Source organism: Nicotiana tabacum, chromosome 19 (assembly GCF_000715075.1).
Source record: "Nicotiana tabacum cultivar K326 chromosome 19, ASM71507v2, whole genome shotgun sequence".
In the NCBI taxonomy this organism is placed as follows: domain Eukaryota; kingdom Viridiplantae; phylum Streptophyta; class Magnoliopsida; order Solanales; family Solanaceae; genus Nicotiana; species Nicotiana tabacum.
The window spans coordinates 5261918-5285871 of NC_134098.1; the positions used below are offsets into that span (position 1 = coordinate 5261918).

At 35.6% G+C, this 23954-nt stretch overlaps 2 protein-coding genes and 1 non-coding gene across 3 annotated transcripts; 1 reads left to right on the forward strand and 2 right to left on the reverse strand.

The window, feature by feature from the left end:
• Window positions 1-1175: 1175 nt before the first annotated feature.
• Window positions 1176-15065, forward strand: LOC107822561 (molybdopterin biosynthesis protein CNX1). Its single transcript, XM_016649113.2, has 13 exons — window positions 1176-1443; window positions 2111-2237; window positions 3135-3265; window positions 4111-4212; window positions 4332-4415; window positions 6824-7051; window positions 7426-7613; window positions 7713-7817; window positions 8476-8784; window positions 11971-12128; window positions 12218-12324; window positions 13174-13230; window positions 14670-15065. Exons 1-13 carry the CDS (start codon window positions 1255-1257, stop codon window positions 14886-14888), a joined length of 2004 nt encoding a protein of 667 aa, XP_016504599.1. The 5' UTR covers window positions 1176-1254; the 3' UTR covers window positions 14889-15065.
• Window positions 15066-16599: 1534 nt separating this feature from the next.
• LOC107822562 (G2/mitotic-specific cyclin S13-7-like) lies at window positions 16600-19547 on the reverse strand. The gene is given in 9 exon segments (NM_001326098.1): window positions 16600-16768; window positions 16862-17043; window positions 17315-17479; window positions 17576-17827; window positions 17902-18027; window positions 18116-18268; window positions 18365-18413; window positions 18498-18636; window positions 19505-19547. Coding segments are annotated over 9 exon segments (1278 nt in total).
• Window positions 19548-23141: 3594 nt separating this feature from the next.
• On the reverse strand, window positions 23142-23214 carry TRNAA-UGC (transfer RNA alanine (anticodon UGC)). The gene has a single exon. It is a non-coding gene; the product is annotated as a tRNA-Ala (tRNA).
• Window positions 23215-23954: the final 740 nt, after the last annotated feature.

Below are 23954 nucleotides of genomic sequence, written 5' to 3' on the forward strand. Positions count from 1 at the left end.
ATTTTTTTTGTCTTGAAAGAATGAAATATGAGAGGAGGTTATGGAAAAACAAGTCAACTTTGGATAAATATAAAAAATGTGACTGCCCAATCTACTAAATATCTTTAGATAAATACAAAAGGGTGGCAACCCAAAATTTTAATTATATAATGTATTTAATAATAATTTATCAAAATAATATTAAGTGTTACACATAGCAACACCATGGAATTTCTTTGTCAATATTAACACAACCTAAAGTAAGGAATTTTCATATATTGTCGATTTCACCTTTAGGAAGTACGAAGTAAAATATCTCCTCATTATAAAGATGCCCAATCTAGAATGTAAATATTAGTAAAATTTTGGGGTGTTACAAAAAAGACTTTAAGCATACAGGTTGAAAACACAACTTTTCTAATATATAGTATAATACAGAGATATGAATTTAAATGGTATCAGAGCCAAAAATGTAAACATATCTTTTTCTTATTATCCTTATTTGCAACAACAACATTAAAAAATTATAAAATATGTATTCAATATGTAAATTTTCGACAAATAAAATGTGTTTAATAAGGCGGTCTCCTAAATTAGTTATATAAACAAAATTACGTGACAAGTTCAATATGCATCTATATATTATGCATATCCTAAGTTAGTTTTAGGTTTTATTTAGCTTTTGAAAATATGCATATTCACATATTTTTTGCTTAGTTGTCTAAATAAAATTATGGGACAAGTTCATGGGTCAACTATGTATTATGTATATTCTACGTATAGTTTTAGGATTTATTTTAACTTTAAGAAACAAATAATATTTGATGATTATTTCAAATAACAAATGATTTATCAAATGACCAATATTTAAACTTCAAAGTTGAAATGTACAATTTGAAGAAAAAGTTTGAAAATTTTTTATTTTTATTTTTAAATTTTCGTTCCGAAACTTCAACTTTATTTTCCAATATCCCTTTTCAACTTCAACTCAAATATTTTAATTTTTCAAATGTTAATCAAATCATGTCCAAACATTTACAATAATAAAAAGTAAAAAACTTTATTTTTCTCGTCCATCAAAACTTTATTTTTACTAGTTAAAGTTAATAGGTAAAGCATGTAATTTACTAACTCTTATGTCACTTTTCACATTTTATCTATTGATTTACTTATTTCTTCGTTGGTCCAAGTATTGGAAATATTCATATACCCCTCCATTCTACTACTAGTTCATTGACTCATTGGTAGAACTGAAGAGCCAAAAAAAGCAAAAGAATGGGCGAAAATGGAGGAACCCAAATCTCAAACAAGATGATACCTGTTGAAGAAGCACTTGACATAGTTCTAAGTGTAGCTCAGCGGCTGCCACCTGTAGCTTTGCCTATACACGAGGCTTTAGGCAAAATCTTGGCCGAGGATATTACTGCCCCTGACCCTCTTCCTCCGTACCCTGCTTCTATTAAGGTATTTTTTTCGCATTTATGTACTGTTTTATCAATTGGGTATTGCTACTTTTTTGTATATTTTCTGTACATGTTAAGGGTATAGATATGTTTTTTTTTTTGTGTGTGTCGTACATGTTAATATTAATTGACTATTTTTGATGCTTAAAAACTGAAGCTTGGAATTATGCTATATATACATGCTTGTGTGTTGTGTGTGTGTGTGTGTGTGTTTTACTTGTTAATGTTGACTGACCTTTTTTGGGGCTTAAATTGACTCTTGGAATTATGCACTCTGTGTGAAAGTTGCTGTCTTTATTGATTCAATGCTTTCTTTCTGGCACTATTCCCAGGTTGGGTTGCTTAGACCGTGGTGGTGGTGGGAGAGAGGGGGGGGAGGTATGGGATAGGTGGCGAAGGCAGAATAGTTGTCCGTATAGAGACAGCCTGATGGTTAAGAGCCACTGTTTGAGTGACAGTATCACGAGGTCCAATCTGGTGGCCTTTGGCTACTTCTGTCTAAGTGGGCTTCCCTCTACCATATTCAATCAATCAATCATTCAATAGACCAGGTCTCGTGTTAAGTAGTTGGGATTGGTAAAGAAAATGGACTTTGAGCCTAACTCGTCCTTGAAAAAGCTAGCTCATGAGGTGATGGTTAACTTCCTTTTTGGGCGGATCTGTTGCAGGACGGGTATGCCGTTGTTGCCGCTGATGGACCTGGAGAATATCCTGTAATTGCTGAATCAAGAGCAGGAAATGATGGACTTGGTGTGACGGTTACCTCTGGGACTGTTGCATATGTAACTACCGGAGGTTTGTTTGTTCACTGTGTTTCCATCGATATCGTTAAAATCTTTATCTTTATGCCTAGACGATATATTTGCTCTTGTTGATCTTGGCAAGATATTTAGAATTATATCTAAAAATAAGAAGAGACATCCCTATAGGGAAAAATTGACGTGTGACATCTACCCGTATCAAATACTGTGCTGGTGGTGGATGCGGGTGTGACCACTTGTTTGATGTCGTGTTCAAACTAAACTTCAATTTATTGAATCTCTAGGGATGAAGTTGAGGTAGGTCAAATTGGCCTTGGCGTTTTCTAGAAAAGCTCTACTCTTATTAGGCATGAAAATTTGAAGTCCTAGAACGTGATATCCTCAGTGAAAGTGAGGCTCTGCTTTGAGCTTCAGGGTGCGACAACAATACAATGATGAGCTATACATGGATAAAATATTCAAATGACAAAATTGCCATTCTTCCAAAGCCCTTTCTTTATACCTTCGGCCATTTCCAAGGTTATAATTGAAAACAAGACTTTATCCAGTTTAAAACCACACACATGTTTTAGATTATACACCATATATCCCATTTGTGATACTATGAACCAAACATCCACCAAGAAATGCATATGCACTAAATAATACATGAATTATTAATCCATGTATTACAATCTTCGTATTTATAATCTAAGTAATAAGTTATCCGCGGACCAAACAACCCCTTAATGTACTATTAACCTGTTGCAACTTGAGCGTGTAGCTCACAAGCCGCTTGAAGATAATGAGCAAGCTGGTCCAGTTCAGTGGAAGTATTTTATATTGTAATGGGTTTAGAAGCTAGGCGGCTCTGTTAATTTTCGACAAATGGTCATCCAACTAGTACTGTTTTGTGTGTCAATTGATTTCTCCATGTTGTCCCCCTATCTAGGTCCAGTGCCTGATGGTGCTGATGCGGTTGTGCAAGTAGAGGACACTGAATCAATTTCAGTTGCTTCAGCGGAAACAAAGCGAGTGAAAATATTGAAGCAAACTAGCCCTGGAGTCGATATTCGTCCAGTGGTAAGAACTTGATGCTTTACCTTAGGTATGTCTTCTGCGTAGGTAGAATGGAGTTCGAATTGCAAAGCAGTTTTATTGTTGGCTTGTTTTTAGTGTTATTTTGTTTTCTGGAAAATAATGTCTGCTTGAAGCTGGAAAATTTGCTTTTGGAAACAACCTTTTAATTGTTTTTCATTTTCTGAAAATCAAATCTCGATATTTGCATGAATATCTTCGGAATAATGATCCACATATTTTAATAAGTGTTTTTATATTTTGAAGTGACTAGTTATATTAACTGGAGCCGAGTACATAAAATGTTTGGCAATGAGCTGCACCCTCTGACCTAATGAATCATTAAGCTGACTGAACTTTGTTTCGGCACTACTGCTGCTTGGTGCGGCTATCGGCAATTTGTGCCACCCTGGGGTAGTCCCATTTGATGGAGAAGTGAGCTTAATAGGCATTTTGGTGTTTTTGCTCGTCTGGACAAGCGATAGCTTTCAGCATAGTAATGCATGTTAACTTGTTATCTTTTGCTCGAATACGACGACCCACTAATTTTGAGTCAAGTCAGGTTTAATGCATCTTCATAAAATTCTTTAGACCCCTGGGAGCCATAAATTGTATATTTCTTTACGAATGCTGCACATTTAAGAGACATTTTTTTCTCTCTTGATAAAAGTGTGTTTTAAAAAGTGTTCTCCCTATAGCTGCTTAAATTTTATTATTTGGGTGCTCTTGTTGAGAAGGAGGCTATTGACCTTGAAAATGGAACAATTGCTTTTAATTACTTAACTCATTTTTTACTACCACCATTTATGCTCAGTCGGACTTTTTAACTGATTTAACATTATCTTTTCCAGGGATCTGACATTGCACAGGGTGGTATTGTATTGAAATCTGGAGAGCGATTAGGTGCTGCAGAAATTGGTCTACTTGCCACAGTGGGTGTTGTCACAGTGAAGGTATTTCTTTTATTTCCTTGCAGTTTCAATGCTATAACCCCAGATTTCTGCCTATTTCTTCCTCTTTTCGATGTTGCTTCTTATGCAATAATGTTGTATTTTGGATTGCTGATATACAGGTTTACCCTAGTCCGACAGTTGCTGTCCTATCAACAGGGGATGAGCTTGTAGAACCAACAGTTGGGAGGTTAGATCGTGGTCAGGTTGTGGAAGCTACTTTGACGTTCCTTTTTAGAAAAAAATATCTGATGCTCACGGTGGCGACATAGTTTCCATGATAATGACACTTGTATCTGCGTTATTTTGTGACTTAAAAAGAAGCATTTTAACTTTGGTGGATAGAGTTACCTGGTACCCGATGTTGATGGGAGGCAGTATCACGTGTAATTAGTCGAGGTGCGGGCAAGCTGGCTTGGACACAACGGTTATAAAAAAAGGATCTTAATTTAAATATCTATTTTCTCTAAAAGGATTTTTTACGCTAATATTAACATTGATCATAGTACTTATGGGATTCCATCAGACACTATTTTTGGTAGAGTATTTCTACCAGAAACTATTAGAACTTATGTTTAAATTGAAAAGTACTTTTGTCAAGTAGCACCTCTCTGAGAAAGGCCCTCTGTGGGTGGTTGAATAGGTCTAGCCTATGAGCTTTTGGTGAATAAAAAACAAAAGCAGTTTTGATACATGGATTTCCCACAACTACATGTGAAGGTCCTGATGGTTAGAAAACTGTTTTGGTGGGACAGTGCAGTTTTCTCCCAAGCCAAATACACCAGACAGTACCTAGCATAGCACACTTCCATAAAAAAGGTTTTCTTCTCTACTAAGCCCAAAGCAACAAGTGTTAGTTAAAAAGTACTCAAACTATGGAGAATAACTCATGATTCTCTTATAATTGAAAATTATACCTCCATATTTCTCTTTCCAAAAAACATTGATAAACAAATGTGGGTGAGACTCATAGGTTGCATATTATCTACTACACATGAGAAATAACTTTATCCGATCTTGAAATTTGTAGCAAATCGTTGCCAAATGTTAGCATCCTTCATAAAGGCTAATACTTCTCCATTTCAACGATCCTATTTTAGTTATATTTGTAACATCTCATTATAATATTATTATTCTGGAACGTTGAGTCTAAATATCTAAATTGTTTGCATTCAGGCAGCGAAATCCCATTTAATTTACCTCAACGTTGCTCTTCTTATGCTAACTAAACTTGCAGTGCATATATTTAGCTTTACTTCTACTTATCCTAAAACCCTTATTGTCTTGAGTGCTTCTCCAAAATACAAGCTTTTGATTGATGCCCCGCTGGTTTCGTCAGTTAGCACTATTAAGTCCGACATTAATTGAGGGAATGTGTTGTGGTCTCCTTGTATGATATTGGACAATCCTCCCCTCAAGAGCTAGGTTTTGAGATTCAGTTAGGGCCAATGTCCATTTCTACACATAGTATTGGAGCTAGACCTCAAGCTATCCCTGTTGTTGGGTTTCTCAATGTTAGGCTCCGTGTTATGTTATCGATGCTCCAATTGTCCAGTCTTGGGTGTGCGAGGGATTAAAGTCCCACATTGATTGAGAGATTGATTGAGAGAGTGGGTTGTAGTCTCGTAATATGTCTTGGGTAATCCTCCCCTCAACAGTTAGACCAAAGGTCTATTTCTTCACATGCACAATATTCTCAGCAACAACAACAACCCAGTAAAATCCCACAAGTGGGGTCTAGAGAGGGTAGTGTGTACGCAGACCTTACCTCTACTCCGAGGGAGTACAGAGGTTGTTTCCGATAGACGCTCGGCTCAAGAAGACGAAAGGAGACACTATATCAGTACTAGCAACAGAAACCATAAAAATAAAACAACATCATATGAACCAGAAAATAGATGAAAAGCAACAACAATAACATATAAGTAAGGCCTGGACCCCGGTGCTATGAAAAACGGAAGAATAGTGTGAATACAATACTAACCACTAGCAGTCTAAGACAAAACCCTATCAGATTAGCCTCCCACCCGGTACAAAGTAGAGAAATGCTCAACTACCTCCTAACCTGCAACCTTAATGCTCGACCTCCACACCTTCCTATCAAGCACAATATTCCAGCAAATAGCATATACCATAGGACCTCTTCTTGCATTATATTAATTTGTTGATATATCAACAAATATTGCAACCAATTTGTGATATTATTCTTCGAAGACCTTTATCTTTTGAACCTCCTCTCTTACAATCAACAAAACCGTGGTGAGACTTCGTCAACTAAATATTGAGGAATATCAATTATAGAACCTTCACTTGTGCATCCATAACCTAATGGTACTTGTCGGATTGGGTGTTATTCTTTCGCTAGCGTGCAGCTCTTCTTTCATGGAAATTCTTCATTAAATTTCCTTTTTCTATTATTCGTATATTGATGAGATTTCGTCAACTAAATGTTGAGGATTCTGTCTTCCTTTCTTTCTTGTTATGCTCAGGTATCTTATACATGATTCCTTCCTGTTCATTGCATGGTTACTATAGTACTTGTAATTGGACTAGATTATTTGCAAAGATATTCGTCTCTGGCGTGTTTTACTTAATTTCTATTTATCACAAGCAGATTAGGGACTCCAACCGTGCGATGATCCTAACTGCTGCAACACAGCAGCAATGCAAAGTTCTCGATCTCGGTATAGCTCGTGATGATGAGCAGGAGATTGAGACGACACTAGACAATGCATTTGCTTCTGGAATTGACATCCTTGTCTGCTCTGGAGGTGTTTCCATGGGAGACCGGGATTTTGTGAAGCCTTTACTTCAAAAGAAAGGGAGAATCTTATTTCAGAAGGTAATGCTGGCAATTTCTGTTTACAGATTTTGGAAACTTGTATTTTCAAAGAGTAATGCTCACTGTGTACGCTTATGGGATTGAGCTGGGAGCTTGTGCTATACATCAGGGTTTCTTGCTTGTATCTACATGTCTTGTATCTATGAAATCAAGGAAATAATTATTTTAGGCTTTTTTCACTTTTGGCCCGGCGGCCCAATATACTTACAGGCTGTAGCCCAAATATACAACACATATACACTGATTATGTATATGATATGTATATTGTATGTATATACACAGATATACATCAGTGTTTCTTGTTTGTATATACACGTCTTGTATCTATGAAATCAGGGAAATAATTACTTTATTGGCATTCTTTGCAAATCCAGGTTCTCATGAAACCAGGAAAGCCTATCACATTTGCTGAGATCGTTCCCAGATCATCCGATGGGACTTCCGGTAAGATTCTTGCATTTGGACTACCTGGAAATCCTGTGAGCTGTTTGGTCTGTTTCCATCTCTTTGTGGTTCCAGCCGTTCGACACATCTCTGGGTGGGGAAACCCTCATCTTCCAAGGTTGCCAAGAGTGCCCCTCAATCCTTTTTCTATTCAACGTTTGGCTGATTTATGGTTGTCCAATTTCACTAAAGGAGTATCTGTTTCTGATAATTTTAGAGTGCAAGCTCGTGTAAAGCATTCAATTAAGACATATCCTTTCCGTCCGGAATACCATCGAGCTGTTATCTCCTGGCAGTTGAATGATGGGTCGGGTTCCCAAGGGTAAGCGTCTTATTTTCTTTTGTTTCTCTTTCTTTCAGAACATGCAGTGTCATCCAACTATAATCTTTGAAGAGTAAATTTTGAGAGCTTAGTAGTTCCTATTGATTTTCAAATGCATTCATCAAAATATCATTTTCCAAATGCACTTACTGGTGTCATAGATGCTGGTTTTCCTGGGTTTTAGCCTATAGTAGCTCCCTTCTTGTTTTTTCTTTGTCGGATGTATCACATATTGCAAATTGTGAAGTGCTTAATATACGATCTTTTCAGTGATAAAAATCATTTTATGTGAATGCTATTCTTTTCACTTTGCTTTGTAGTCTTTGGATGTACAATATTTCAAAAATTCCAAATTTGACCTATTTGTAACACATGTTCGTGCTTTTAACCAGTTCATAGATCACAAGATTGTACATTTTTGCTTCTTCATTGTTTCCCCTGTAAAATCCCAAGGGGTTGTTTGGTTCAAATCCTAAAAAATTCATTTTAGTTGAACCCCAAGTAGAGCAGGCTATTGATATATCGGTTGATATTTTTTATGGGGGAAGGAGGGAAGAGGGTTCAAGGTTAAGATGTCCAATACCTCGTTCATGCTTTATTAGCAGACTGTTGCAGCGAATGGCATCAAATGATTCTTTTTCCCGTTTATGATTTACAGGTTCATGGCTGAGAGTACAGGTCATCAAATTAGCAGTCGGCTTCTCAGTATGAAGTCAGCCAATGCTTTGTTAGAGCTTCCGGCTTCAGAAGCTTCATTACCGGCTGGTGCTTTAGTGCCTGCAATTTTGATTTCTGATATAAGCAATTCGCCAGGGAGCAGGAATTTGCAATTGCCAGACTTAAGTAGCATCCAACAAGAACATAAGCCAGCAGCTGCAAATACTGGCAGTTGTGAAGATTCTGAATTTAGGGTAGCTATTCTTACAGTAAGTGATACTGTTGCCGCAGGATTGGGACCTGATCGCAGGTAATTTATAGTAGGGAGCTGCTTCTCTTCTATATTTGCCATTGTATCAAGTTGCTCCTTTGTTGCGAACTTATGTTCCATATATTTCAATATTTCATAATATCTTACTATATGCGCGCTTATCTTTTCTCCTTTCTTCCTTCTGCTTATTTTTCTAATCCTCTATTTCCTTATTATTCTGCATTCATGCAAACAGTTGAGAGAGAAAGAGTTCATTACTGCCATTTTGGCATGCAAATTTCTGTTAGCTTGTAATTTGTTAATGACATGCATATCGTAAGATTTAAGCTTGTTAAACTGAAAGTTACTCAGGAAAGACGGTATGTCTAACTATTTGCAAGAAAAGAGGAAGTACTTCAAACCTTATAGTCATTGGAAACCATTGTTAAGAATGAAACTCTTATTTTCATTTGCCTCCATAGCCACTATAAATGACCTACATCTATCTCTTGGTAAAAGTTACTTCATTTGCTTCCACGGCCACTATAAATGACTACTCTAACTACTTATCTTTTGAGTTTTACCTCTCTTTGTCCGTAAATGACTACTCTAACCACTCTATGTCTTGGGTTTACCACTCTTTGTCCGGAGACATATTGGTGCAACTGCCACGTCAGTTAGTTTAAAATTGAAAGAGATGCATCAGGATACACCTTTTTGGTTCGTGATTCCAGAAGGGTCACTTTAGTGATGCAAAAGGAAAAGTTGCAAATCTGATATTGCTCCATGTAAAAGTGAAACACGTGTGTACTCAGACTCTTCTACAAATATTAAGCTACTTCCTATTACTTGGTGTTTGAATGTCTCCCTTCTCCCACCTCTTTTATATAAAGAGAGAACTTGCATCAGGATACACCTTTTTGGTTCGTGGTTCCAAAAGGGTCACTTTAGTGATGCAAAAGGAAAAGCGGCAAATCTGATATTGCTCCATGTAAAAGTGAAACGTGTGAGTACTCAGACTCTTTGCTACAAAAATTAACTACTTCCTAGTGTTCGGTGTTTGAATGGCTCCCTTCCCCCACCTCTTTTACATAAAAAGAGAAGTTGCATCAAGATACACCTTTTTGGTTCGTGAGTCCAAAAGTGTCACTTTAGTGATACAAAGGGAAAATTGGCAAAGCTAATATTGCTCCATGCAAAAGTGAAACATGTGAATACTCAGACTCTTTGCTACAAATATTAAGTTACTTTATTACTTGGTGTTTGAGTGTCTCCCTTCCCCTACCTCTTTATATAAAGACTGAAGTTGCATCAAGATACACCTTTTTGGTTCGTGATTCCAAAAGGGTCACTTTAGTTATGCAAAAGGAAAAAGGCAAATCTGATATTGCTCCATGTAAAAGTGAACCATGTGAGTACACAGACTCTTTGCTACAAATATTAAGCTACTTGCTAGTACAGTATTACTTGGTGTTTGAATGGCTCGTGTATCGTTAATTAGGAACCCATCACTCTAGCTTCCAGAAGAGGCAAGGTTTACGATCCTAAATGATAAAACAACTGGGAGGATTCCTTGTGGTAGCCTTGTTTGAGAAGTTGAAACTTCGCGGTAGGCATGTGCACTTTGACAAGCCTTTCTCCCCAGAAGAACTAGCTCTGCTTCTATTTTTTTCCTTGGTTTTCACAGAGATAAAAGAACTACTACTGTACAATAGATCAGTGTTATCAAAGGCGAAAAGCGCAAAAAAGCTCTAAGGTCTATTGGGGCTTTAAGCGCAAAGCGCAAATAAAGCGTGGGCTTTAATGAAGAAAGGCACAAATAGAGAAAAATGACAAATATGTATGTGTAGTCCAAGACTAATATTTATAAGCATGAATATCAAATATATGGACAAAGAAATTGAAGAAAATTTATGACAAGGTGAAATATCAATTGTTTAGTGTCGCCTCTTTAGAATTACGCTCATTGGCAAGGAAACGTATGCCTTAGAGCCTTGAGTCTCGCTTCAGGGCTTAAGCGTGCTTTAAGCCAATGTTATCAAAAATGAAAAGCGCAAAAAAGTTCAAAGGTTCGTTGGGGCTTTAACCGCAAAGCGCAAATAAAGTGTGGACTTAAATAAAAAAAGGCGCAACTAGAGAAAAAGTAAAAATATGTATATGTAGTCCAAGACTAATAATTATAAGCATGAATAACAAAGATATGGACAAGAAATTTTAAAAAATTACGATAAAGTGAAATATCAATTGTTTAATGTCACATTTTTCAGGATTACACTCACTGGCAAGGAAAAATATGCCTTGAAGCATTGATGCGGCATTAAAACGCGCTTATGCGATACTAAAGCGCTCACAAAGCGAGGCGAAACGCTCAACATGTTTTGAGCCTCGCTTCAGGGCTTAAGCGCGCCTTTGACAATACTGCAATTGATTTGATCTGATGGTATTTCTTTTCTTTCCACTTAAAATGTCTCATTTGCAAGTGAACATTTTGTCAAATGCGTAGATATTCTATTTTGGGTTCATCATAAGCTGATTACTTTTAAAAAAGGGCAACTCGGTGCACTAAACTCCGGCTATATGCACGGGGTCCGAGGAAGGGCCAAAGCATATTGAGTCTTTTGTACGCAGCCTTACCTTACATTTCTACTAGAGGTTGTTTCTGCGGCTTGAACCCCTGACTTCCTCTTGGTAACACGGAGGCAACTCTTATCATTGCGCCAAGGTCCCCTTCCATAGGCTGATTCCTTTCTATGCATTAACATTATTTTTTGTTAAAGAAATGGATCTTGGGCCTAGCTCAATCCCAAAAGCTAGCTCAAGAGGTGAGGATTGCTCAAGCCATACTAAGGGGATCATTCATCCCTTAAAGCGCCGATGTAGGACTCTTAACACACGACACCCCTCACGCCCAGGGATGGACATCTGGAGCGTGGGAATTTAATATGGGGGCCCGACATCGGGAAACGAGAATTGGGATGAGTGCAACTCTGATACCATGTAAAGAAATAGATCTTGGGCCTATCTCAACCCAAAAGCTAGCTCAAGAGGTGAGGATTGCCCAAGCCTAAGGAGACCACTCATCCCTTTAAGCACCGATATGGGACTCTTCACAGTTTTCACCTTGGATAAATTTACATGGCTGCTTGATATTTTCTTGCTCCCGTAATATGTTAGAACCCATTAGAAAGGCTCCCCTTCCTTGATTATCAACTGGTTTGAGTTTCTTTATGCTATATGATCTCGCAGTGGTCCAAGGGCAGTTTCTGTCGTCAATTCATTGTCAGAAAGGCTTGGAGGGACAAGTATAGTTGCAACAGCTGTTGTGCCAGATGATGAGCAAAAGATCAAAGACATGTTGCAGAAGTGGAGTGACGTTGACAAAGTGGATCTTATTCTTACCCTTGGTATGCTCCTAAGTTATTATGGTCATGGTCCCATTTCTTTGCCTAGCTGATAATATTTTTTTATAAATTACTCTTACTGGATGAGTCAGGTGGGACCGGCTGTACGCCAAGGGATGTTACCCCTGAAGCTACCAAAAGTATGATACAGAAAGAAACACCTGGTCTTCTCTATGTTATGATGCGAGAAAGTTTGAAGGTATCAAAGTTCTCATCACTGTTATTCCATGGGCATTTTATTCAATTGCATATGTATTAAATGTGGTAAAATTTGGCAGATAGTTTATACACCCTTGTCTGTATAATCTTCACCTAGTTCATTGCCGAAACTATGGGGGTGTTGAAAAACAACGAAAAGATAGAACTAGGTGCACAACCACATGCTCATGTCACAAGATCTTTGTCGTTTGTTACCACTTCTGAAAAGAAGATAATTTACTTTACAAGTAAAAGATTAGGATAAGAAGACATTCTATGACGTTGTAGGGAGACAACAACAGACCAAGTACTTAGTTGAATTTTTCCTGTCTGCCTAACTTTGATAGACAGAGTTATCCGGTGGATAGTCGAGGTGTCTGTAAGCTGGCCCAGACACAACTGTTATCCAAAAAAGTATATAAATGAAATAAAAGGGAGAAGGAGCAAGCTTTGAAGCTGACTCTGTTCTAGCCCAAAAAGAGCTGTATCCCAAACTGCACCCCACCCACCACGAAAAGTATCTCAAGCTTTGAAGTTGACTCTTTTCCTCAAGTATAAAAATGAACGTAGAGAATTCAAGTTAAGCAAGTGAATTTTTCTGTCTGCCTTTCTGGTGGCCTTCTTGTATAAAAGCAACGAGGGATGTGTATTATCAAACAACTAATGACGTGACCTTCGTTAGATAACATCAGATATTTAATCTTCCTCAGGATTTCTATATATCTCTGTTAGCCCTTCTCCGATGGTTGAACATTTCGCATGCTTACGCAAGGCAGCTATAAATTTTTTCCCTGACCTAGAAAAATATTTGAATTTCTTCTAATTTCATGATGCATCTGACTTCACACAGGTAACGCCTTCTGCAATGCTCTCACGTGCAGCAGCTGGAATAAGAGGATCAACATTGGTAAGGCCACAAGTCCAAACTAATGCATCTTTATTATCATGCACCACAAAACACACCAACACAAGTTAGCCCAAAGTTCCCTCATATGGTTGATAAGCTTAACCTAAAATTGTTTCCTTGAGTAACACAAAGGTAAGGCATTTCTGGTTCTGTATTTGCATTCTTAGTCTTCCAATTTACTGAACTCCTTTCCTTAACAACTCGAATCTGAGTGTTGAGTTTTAAAACTATGCTTAGTCTTTCATTTTGTTGAATAATGAACTTCTTTAGCAAGTCGAATCCGAGTGTTGAGTTTTAGAACTATGGTTGGTATTGCCATCAATCATACATTTTCTCTCCCTAATCCAATGATTATTTCTATTGTTTGCTTGTCCGTTGGTTTTCCTGTACATTTATGTTTTAGGTATACGATGTTTTGCCTGCGGCAACAGGCTGATCTTCTATTACACTTCCATAATTGAAAAAAATGGGAAAAAGAATCATGAAGATCTTCAATGTAATTTTAAATCCATTGCGCCTAGCGACTTGTTTGTTTTGTCATCTAAAATTCCTCCGAATCACCTAGTTAACTGCAGAAGGTAGCTAATTAGCTGGCAGTTGACAATTGATTGCTCATGGAATTAGCAAAATTTCCAGAAAATAGCTACTTCTGCTGCAATGGTAAAATCTCCTAAGATTTACACATGTTTCAAACTTTACAAGAAAGGGAATACTTAAAGTGGGTGTTGAGTTTTGATGGATTTCTTTATATGTGATCCATAAAAGATGGCTTGACATATTTAGAGAAAAGGGATATTTTGCAGGTTCTCTTCCTAGGTTGCCGGCTCCGACTAGCTTGCGATTTAGGCATAGTTGCTGTTGTTTTCTTTCTAGTAATCAACGTCATATTCCTGCTTCTGCTTTCCCAATCTCCTTCCTACCACTTTTTTGTCTCATGTTCTTAAATCACTCGACTTATCCGAACCAGTGGCAATCATAAGTAGACCTAGCTACTGGATAGCCAAGTAGAGGATTCAGATTTAGTTAGGCATTGGGAAACTCTTGTCTTCTCTATTAGAAATAGGGAAGCTGTTCAATCTGTGAAGTACAGCCACTCTTTTCTTTCTTAGAGCCAAGTGCGACCTGCATTATGTTGAAAGGGTACATGTACAAAATCGAAGTGATTGACCCTCTTAAATTTGGGATTTTTACGCAAATAGTCGGTCAAATTCACTGTTTACTTTTGCTCTCCGGTGTACATAGACTATACACATTATGTACAGTTATACATGAATTATACGTATATTATACATCTGCCGGCTATTTTTAGTTTAAGCGATTTGGTGGACGGCTATTTTGGTCTTCTGACTGCTGTTCCATGTTATTTGACCCTCTTATAAATTTATGTCAAATTCTGAACCTGAAATTTTGCCTGTGTGTATGTTTCACAATGTTCTCAGATCATCAATATGCCAGGCAATCCAAATGCAGTTGCAGAATGCATGGAAGCTTTGCTGCCTTCCCTTAAGCATGCGCTGAAACAGGTAAGGGGTGACAAAAGAGAGAAACATCCTCGTCACGTTCCTCACGCGCAAGCTGCTCCAACAGATACTTGGGAACGCAGTTACAAGTTGGCTTCGAGTGGTGTCCAAGAACATGGTTGTTCGTGTTCCCACTAAAATATGACTCTGAATTTTCCAATGAGTTATGTTGTTAATAGGTTACTGAAGTATCTTTGTATATACTTGGCAAAGTTTACTTCCTACTTGGACAATATGCACCAGAGAAGGAAAATTAATAGCGTCACATAATATTCCTTGTTGGAATTTTCTGTTTTCTGACAAGTTACGAGAAAATCTTTGATCTATTTCTTTGTTTACTGCCACGAAAAGAAAAAGGTGGATATGAGATAACCATAAGGGATGCGTCGGATGGACGTCAAGTGGTTGGTATTATCCCTCCTGGACCAGAACTTCTTGTTTCCGAAGGCGAATCTATCAAATTTGATCAACCATTAACGAGTAATCCTAATGTAGGCGGATTTGGTCAGGGTGATGGAGAAATGGTACTTCAAGATCCATTGCGTGTCCAAGGACTTTTGTTCTTTTTAGCATTTGTTATTTTGGCACAATTCTTTTTGGCTTTTAAAAACAAACAGTTCGAGAAGGTTGAATTGGCCAAAATGAATTTCTAGATTCGCAGATTTGTCGACATCTTGTTCGTAAAAAGAACCAAATTCTTGTTGGCATTATGATAAAAAAAAAATGAAATTCTGAAAACTCCTTTGTCTTGGATTCAAGATATATATACTTCCATGGGTGCTAGCCATGGCCGTTGTCTCAAGTGACCGATGCAAACTAACTCTATGTTTCATGTGAGTCAGTTGACTTATATTAGACCATGCCGCCCAGAACAGAATAACAGAGAAAAACCCAAGAAGTTGCCATCGAACAACGACTGAAACGAACGTATATTTCTTTTATAACACTTATATATCTCCAACACGAGTCTAACTGAAACGAACGTATATTATTAAGTAGGGGAGAATTGAAGCTCTGCAACAACAACAACCCAGTATAATACCACTAACGAGGTCTGGGGAAGGTATGCTACGCACCCTTACCCTGGGGTGGAGAGACTGTTTCCGATATAACCCCGGCTCCCTCCTTCCAAGAACTCCTTGGGGGTACTCAAACTTGTGACATTTGGTTGGAAGTGGAGGGTGCTCACCACTAGAGCCACACCCACTCTTGTCAAAAATAAGTTCTATTGAAAATTGCTAATCTTTGTTTTTTGGGATATGTTCATAAATAATATGTTCTTTGTTCTTTATGTCTCTCCGTCTTTTTTTCTTGCATATGGAATAGAAGTTCAAACCCTTCCTTTTCTTCTATATATGCATCCGATGAAGTTTCCAATTGACGAACTGACAATTTCTTCTATATATGCAAACGGAACTGACAAATTCTTATGTAACAGATTTTTGTTACATCTATTCATAACAAATGTATCATTCAGAAAAAAGAAAGTAAATGGAGTATTGACACAGTGACTGAACAGACACCCCCCTAGAAACAATGACTGAACAGAATTAATATAAAGAAAGTAAATGGACACCCCCTAGAAACAATGACTGAACAGAATTAATATAAAGAAAGTAAATGGAGTATCGACACATTCAGAAAAAAAGAATGAACTAGTTATATTCACAAAAAAATATATATTCTGGATTTACATGACTTCACTAGTAGGTAAAATCATCATCAACCATACAAAAGTTTCACACTCCAAAATCAAATCACACTATCACACCACTACTTAGTCTAAGCTAGAGAGATCACAGCAGTAAAATGATCCCAAAAAGCTTCCCAAACTAAAAAATAAAATTCTTCAAGAAGAGGAGGAAGCAGCATCAGTAGTAGTAGTAGGTAGGAGATTTCTTGCTGGTGGGAAGAATGCAACAGCACCTCTATCTGGACTCGAAAACTTCCTGTAAATTGCTTTCAGCTTACTTTCTGCAGCATCCAAGTGATAACTAACCAATATCTTTGCACATTCCCTGTTACACAAAAAGTTAAACACATGAGACTAGAAACATAATATCAACCTAAGATACTAAAACTGAAATGAGTTCGTTCTTGAGGAAAATTACATCAACTGATCTTCTGAGTAGCCAGTATGGTGCTGCAGAGTTTGAGTCCATAGTGGAGTTTTGTTGAGAGTGCTACGAGCAGCATAAACGGACGATGCTGCTAGCATTGATGGGCGGTATGATATTGTGATCTTGTAGTTCATAAGACCAAGTTCAGCAAAAAAGAATGTCATGTTCTCCATCTACAACAAGCAACAGAAATATTATTAGCCAACTTGAGATAAAACAAGAATTCATGTCAAAACATATGTGTCCATTACGTACATAATATGTATGTCATAATATGTATATAATAATATGTACATAATATGTATATGGTATGTATATTTTATATATTATATGTATATATACGAAACATATAGATTTGCCGGCTATTATTTATGGAGGGCGGGGCCCAATAAGGTAATTATCCCAAACAAGAATTCATGTCAAAAGATGGAATTAGTAAAGTACCTCCTGATTATCAGATGGTGTTGCAGCTTTAATGTACCTAACCAGAAAAACATATGGTGTTGGAACTGTCAAATACCATTCCAACTTCCCAAGAATTGCTTTCTCCATCTGAAGTATTTGCTCTCTGGCATATGCATTGTCTGATATATGAATGAAATCATTCACCTGCAAAAATCAAGAAAATAAAATCTGATTTACATATGCACACAACAGACTAATAATAGATATAAAGGGCAAATCTGAAAGGACATATATGTATACCTCTGGTGCCCAAATCTCTTCATACTTGCAAGCAATTAGCATTGAGCTAATGCCAACTAACTGAAGTTCCTTCCTTGGAACCGTCTTCAGCGAGAGGAAACGGTCCAGTATGGTAATTGTAAGGTAAAGGCTCTCAGGCATAAGCTCAAATTTCCTGTGAACTTCTATTAACCAGTCCACTAAAATGGCTCTCATCTTATGATTCAGGTCTGGTTGAAAGTTCATGTAGTCGTCATCCACTCGACTTTCACCCTGGATCATACAATCATAGAGCATATGAGATTCTAAACAGAAATAGAACAAGAGAATGAGATTCACAAATATACCTCAGTGAGCTTGTAGAAGTTGTAGATATCCTCAACATACTCTACAGCAGCCAAATGATTATCAGCATCAGCGACATCGATGTCCTCAATCTCATACTTTGGTCTATTGGAAAGTCCACAAGCAGCCTGAGAAAGAAACCAATTTTATCAAAATCTTGATACTACTACACAGAGTACTATTGATCTAAAGAGAGAAAATGTAAATGTATATAACCTTGCTTCTAGCAGTGAGAGTAGAAGTGAGAGTCTTTCCAGACTTCTTTGCTTTTCTTTTGCTCAATGGACTTCCCCCAACAGTCTTCATTTCCTTATCTGATGCCTTCTTCTTGGCTGGTACATCTTTATTGACAACTTCTGCTAGTGGTTTCTACAAAATAATAAAAATAAATTATATCCACCATTTCAAGAATCTTGCAAGTTTCATAAAACCATTTACAATTCAATTGTTTAGGCAAATTTCCACCTTGTTCTTCTCTTCTTGTGCATTAGCTAGCAACTGTGCACAAAAGCTCCTGAAAAAAAAGATAGGAGTTACAGAAAGACAGATATTTGAAACCAAAGACAATACAAAAACAACTACTATTACGCCTATTTACCTAGTCACAGGGCGAGAAATCTGAGCTGCTTTAGGCTTTCCTTCTGCAGCAGGAGCAGGCACAAGGTTGCCAATGTCTCCGAGAGCACGCCTATTTCTTCCATCGGCTTGTGCATTTTTCTGTTTTCCTCCCATTTCTCCTACAGATGCAATAGAATTCTCATGAGACAAAGGATAAAGAATTTCAATATTTCAAATTAGTCAACCAATTAAGCCTCAATTCCATATCAGTTAAGGTCAGCTATGTAATTGATTCTCATTAGCAGAAAGTTCCATAAACTAATTTTCAATCCACTCTCTATATCTTTTCCAGCACTGGAAAATATACCCCACTATAAGCACACACAACAAAAGATAAATTCAGCATACCCCCACCCCCCACCCCCCACCCCCACACCCAAACATAGAGATTCAGTTGACACTTAATTAAAACAAATAATATAACAATACACAGTATTTCAAGAAACCCACTACAAGCACAAACACACAAAACAATTACTTGTAGGTTTTTTTTTGTCTAAAAAAGGAAATATCCAAATGAGATTCAATTGAAATTCAGTCAAAAATTGGAAGGAAAAAAAAGAATGTAACAATACTAAATAATTCCAAAAAGAAAAAAACATTGTAAGCACAAAATAAAAAAAAAATCAAAACTTACATCAAGCTTGAAAAAATAGCAGAGATTCAGTTGAAACTAACAATACTAAATATTCCTAGATACCCACAATAAGCACACACTTTAGAAGATCATTTTCTTTTGTCAGAAAAGAATAAACCCCAAATGAACTGCAATTAAAATTCAGTCAAAAATAGGAAAACAATACCAAAAAAATTTCAAGAAATCCACTATAAGCACACACACAAAAAAATATTTTCTGTCAGATAAGAAAAAATAAAAACCAAATGAGATTCGGTTAAAAGCATACACAAAAGGATATATTTTTACCTTGTCAGAAAAGGAAATTTAATTAAAATTCAGTTAAAAAAAAAGCAGAAATTGATTCTAACCTCTGGGTAAATTGTGAGGAACACCAACACTATTGTTATCCATTTGAAGATCTTCTTCTTGTTCTTGATTATTATACTGACTAAAAACACCACCTATACTCGCAAATATCGATGAAATAAACGATTGGAGACGACCGTTACCCGCCTCTCCTCCTCTTTCACTATCCTGAGTCGCCACTATTTCTCTTCTTCTTCTTCTTCGTAAAATTTTCTTTCTTTTGAGTTTTTCTTCAGATATTTGTGAGTGAAAGAGAGAATTTTGGTGATACTATTAGGGTTTTTATATGGGGCAAAATTGGGCGAAAAGGAGCGCTTTTGACTTTAACGGTCATATTCTTTGGCGTTTTGAATCAGGAGCGTTAGATGGGAAATGATCGGACGGTTGATATTAGTTTAAAGGCTTTTTTTTAAGTAGCCGTTAGACGGTAGTGAGCTTATGGGAGAAGATATTGGATGTTACCGTTTGGTAAATAAATTTCAGCCATTTATAAATTTCCTTTTGGAAAAGTACGTAATTATTTAGAAATGGTTCTCTTTTTTCAGCATTTATAATTTTTGCTTTTTTATTTTTTTTTATGTATATATTAACTGAAATAACAGTCTTCCTTAAAAGAAGTAGCGCTTTTTTGAAAACATTGAAAGTAATATTTATTTTGACTATAAGTGAGCAATAATTACATTTACTACTATTTTTTATAAAATTATTTTGAGTATTTGATTTTAAAATTATTCATATATAATAAACAAACAATTTACAGATCATAATTAGTAAAAATAATCTTATAATTATTTATAAAGTTCCTTTGCGAAAAGTAGGTAATTATTTAGAAATGGTTCTCTTATGGTCCTAGTTATTTTTTTTAAGGAAAAAAACATTGAAAATAATATTTATTCGGACTATAAGTGAGTAATAATTTCATTAAATTATTATTAGGTATTTGATTTTAAAATTATCTCTTAGGATCGGGAACCCGGGTATTGCAGAATATAGCCAAATAACAGTATAGCAGAATATAGCCAAACAACGGTATAATGGCAATAACAAAGACAATAAAAGTTGATAACAACGACAATTAAAGTAGATAAAGAAGACTCAAATTTAACGTGGTTCGGTCAAAGTTACCTACGTCCACAAGCGGAGATGAGCAGTTTACTATAAAAATAAGAGTACAAAAGAGAGTACAAAATTAGAGTAAACACTCTAATTAATCCCAAATATCCTAAGAGAATAATCTCACAAGATCATTCCAAAGAAAGGATTCACACAAGTGCTTCCCAACACTAACTCTCATACAAAACACTCTTAATAAAGGAAGAAAGGAAGAAAGGAAGAAACAAGAATTGAAGACAAGTCTTGTTGGTGTGTCTAAAATGAACTAATGGCTTTCCCTTTTATAGGCAAAAAAGTCTTGGCCTCTTAGGTGTAAAAGAAGAGATACAACTTGTGCAAATGATGTCCACCACATAATGCAATATTTTTGGGTCCCAAAGAATATTGCCAACAAAATCTACACTTTGCAAAGATGTTTATGCTTATGTGAGATGGATTCCATTAGCTAAAATATTGGCCATAATTATATTATCTTACATAATAAACAAACAATTTACAGATCACAATTAGTAACAATAGTTTAATAAGAATAGCAATTAAATTAACAAAATAATCTTTTATACATAAGCTCTTTTACATATCAATGAGTTTTTAGCCATACCCGTTCATATACGTGCTCTATAAAGATTTTTTATAGTATCAAAATTGTTTAATTGGTATAAAACAAAATTGTTTAATCTTGGTATTCAAATCAATACCAAAATTTTAATACCACCTAAGATCTAACCAAATAATATTTTTGAATTGAAGAGTATTCAAGACTATTCATATTGTCATATACGTATTAACCAAATTTTTAATACCATCAAGACTACTCATACAGACATACACGTATTAATCATTCAGATTTCGATTTTTCAACTTCTCAATTAGAAAAATAGAGATTAGGGATTTAGCTATTTAGGGTTTCAATAGTACTTTATATACATAGGGGTAAACGTGTAAATATAAAAATTCTTAACGGGTTAACGGTTTACCCGATAAGAAAATTGAGTAATCCGTCCCCAAACCATTAACCCGTTAATTATAAAATCTTAATATGTTCACCATCCATTACCTCGATAATTCGATACCAGTTAGTCAATAAGCCTTCGGTTCGGTTAACCGTTTCGGTTCGGTTTTGAACAACCCTACCATAAATCTTAGAATAAAATTAGGGCAATGGTGTTATAATAATTACCACAAATCTTAGTATTTTTTTTAATGTATATAAAAACTGAAACAACGGTCTTCCTTAAAAGAAGTAGCATTTTTTTAAAACATTAAAAGTTATAATTAATTTAAATTTACTATGTTTATTAAATTATTACTAGATATTAGGTTTAGAAAATATTCATATCATAATTAGTAAAAATGATTTAATAAAAATACCAATTAAATTAATAAATACATATCACGAGCCTTTAGCCCTACCAATTCATATACGTGCTCTATAAAGATTTTTTGCAGTATTAAAACTATTTAATTGTTTATAAAAAGTTATTTTATTTTAGATTATCAATCAATTACTTATTATAAAAAATTACATGGCATTGACTATTAGATAACCCAATATTGTTAAAAGTATCTTTATTCTGTCTCTCATCTTTATGTTGTGTTTTACTACTTCGCTTTTCAGTGCATGTCCTATTTACTAGCTATCACTTTTGCTCTACATCTTTCTTCTGCATTTCATGGTGTTCCTTTTTTTCCTATGATTATTGTGGTGATACTAATATTGTCTCCTTTTGTCCTTTTGTCTTTTTGTTTTCTTGAGCCGAGGGTCTTTCGGAAACAGCCTCTCTACTCCTTTGGGGTAGGGGTAAGGTCTGCGTACACACTACCTTCCCAAGACCCCATTAGTATGATTTTACTGTGTTGTTGTTGTTATTGTTGTTGTTGTATTCTGTCTCTCATATACAAGTTAAATCCTAAAAGATGTTGTGAAATTGTATATTGATCTACTTTTAAGGGAAAAATCAAGAAAATATTCTTGGAAATTCGAATATATGAACTAGTAGTTTATGTGTAGGTAAAAAAATGTCTAATCTAGTTAGTTTAAATTGAGGCTTAGCCCAGCCATGTATGATGTACCCAATAATATGAGACATATTTACAATTTGAAGTTTTTGGGTTTTTATTGAAATCTCAAGTTAATATACGATAATAATCAATCAACGAATTAGTATTCCGAGCTAACTATTAGAATAAATTTAGTGAATTTTTTAATACAAATATAGAATATGCGCAAAAATTATTGGATTCGTGTGAATCACACTTAATACTATAGATCTGCCCCTACTTATAATTCTTGTAAACGTACGATTGTAGCCGTTCAGTATTAGGCTTAGATTAATGTTAAACAACTCTATACCATCTCCAAATCTTGCTTTCAGTTACAATGTCTTAATTCAAGTGAAGAAGATGCTTCTCTTTTCCGCAGAATGTTACCAATTGTATATAACAAGACAATTTTTTATTTGTTAATATACAAATGATTCAGATTTATTCATTTAGCCCAAATATTAAATCATTAAAGTAAAAAAATGGAGATGCGGGGGATCGAACCCCGTGCCTCTCGCATGCAAAGCGAGCGCTCTACCATTTGAGCTACATCCCCATTTCTTTGAACGTTATACACTTCTTATATTAGTAATTCTTATTTCCACAATAGACTTTTAACTTATACTCCCCTCGTTTCAAGATTTTCTTTGATCATTTTTTTTGCAAGTAGTTTAAATATTTTGAATTATTAACTATGTAGCTTATAATACTTTTTATGTGATTTCTAAACATATAAATTTTATTTTCAAAAAATTTCAAGAATGTATGTCCGATTTTACACCAAAAATTAATATTTGGCCCTCGTACTCTAGATAGGTTCAAATAAATTGAAAAGGAGGGAATACTTCTTATGCTTCCTCATCACCATTTGAAAGAAGTACTTGACGATTTGAGAAGTAAAAGATCTTGTTGCTATAATGCTACCGTGAAAAATTATGGAAATAGATTGTTTGGATTTTCTTTTCATCTGATACCATAGCCACTAAATGCTCTATAAAGTCGAGCATCACATATTCACTTCATATTTTGAAATCGGATATTGAAAAATCGTTATCCCATCGGTTATTTTGTTTTAATTTAAAAGAAAATTTTCGAGCTTTTGGTTAATTTCTTGCGTGTAACTAAATTAGACGGCTTGAGTAGTCTCTGATTTTCTTCTATATCAATTAAGTTTGATTAATTTTTTAATATTTTATTTTAAAGATATTTGGGGAAACTCGATGCACAAAGTATCCCGTATTTACACAAAATCCGAAGAAGGTTGTACCTCAATGGGTGCGATGTATCCTCTTCAAT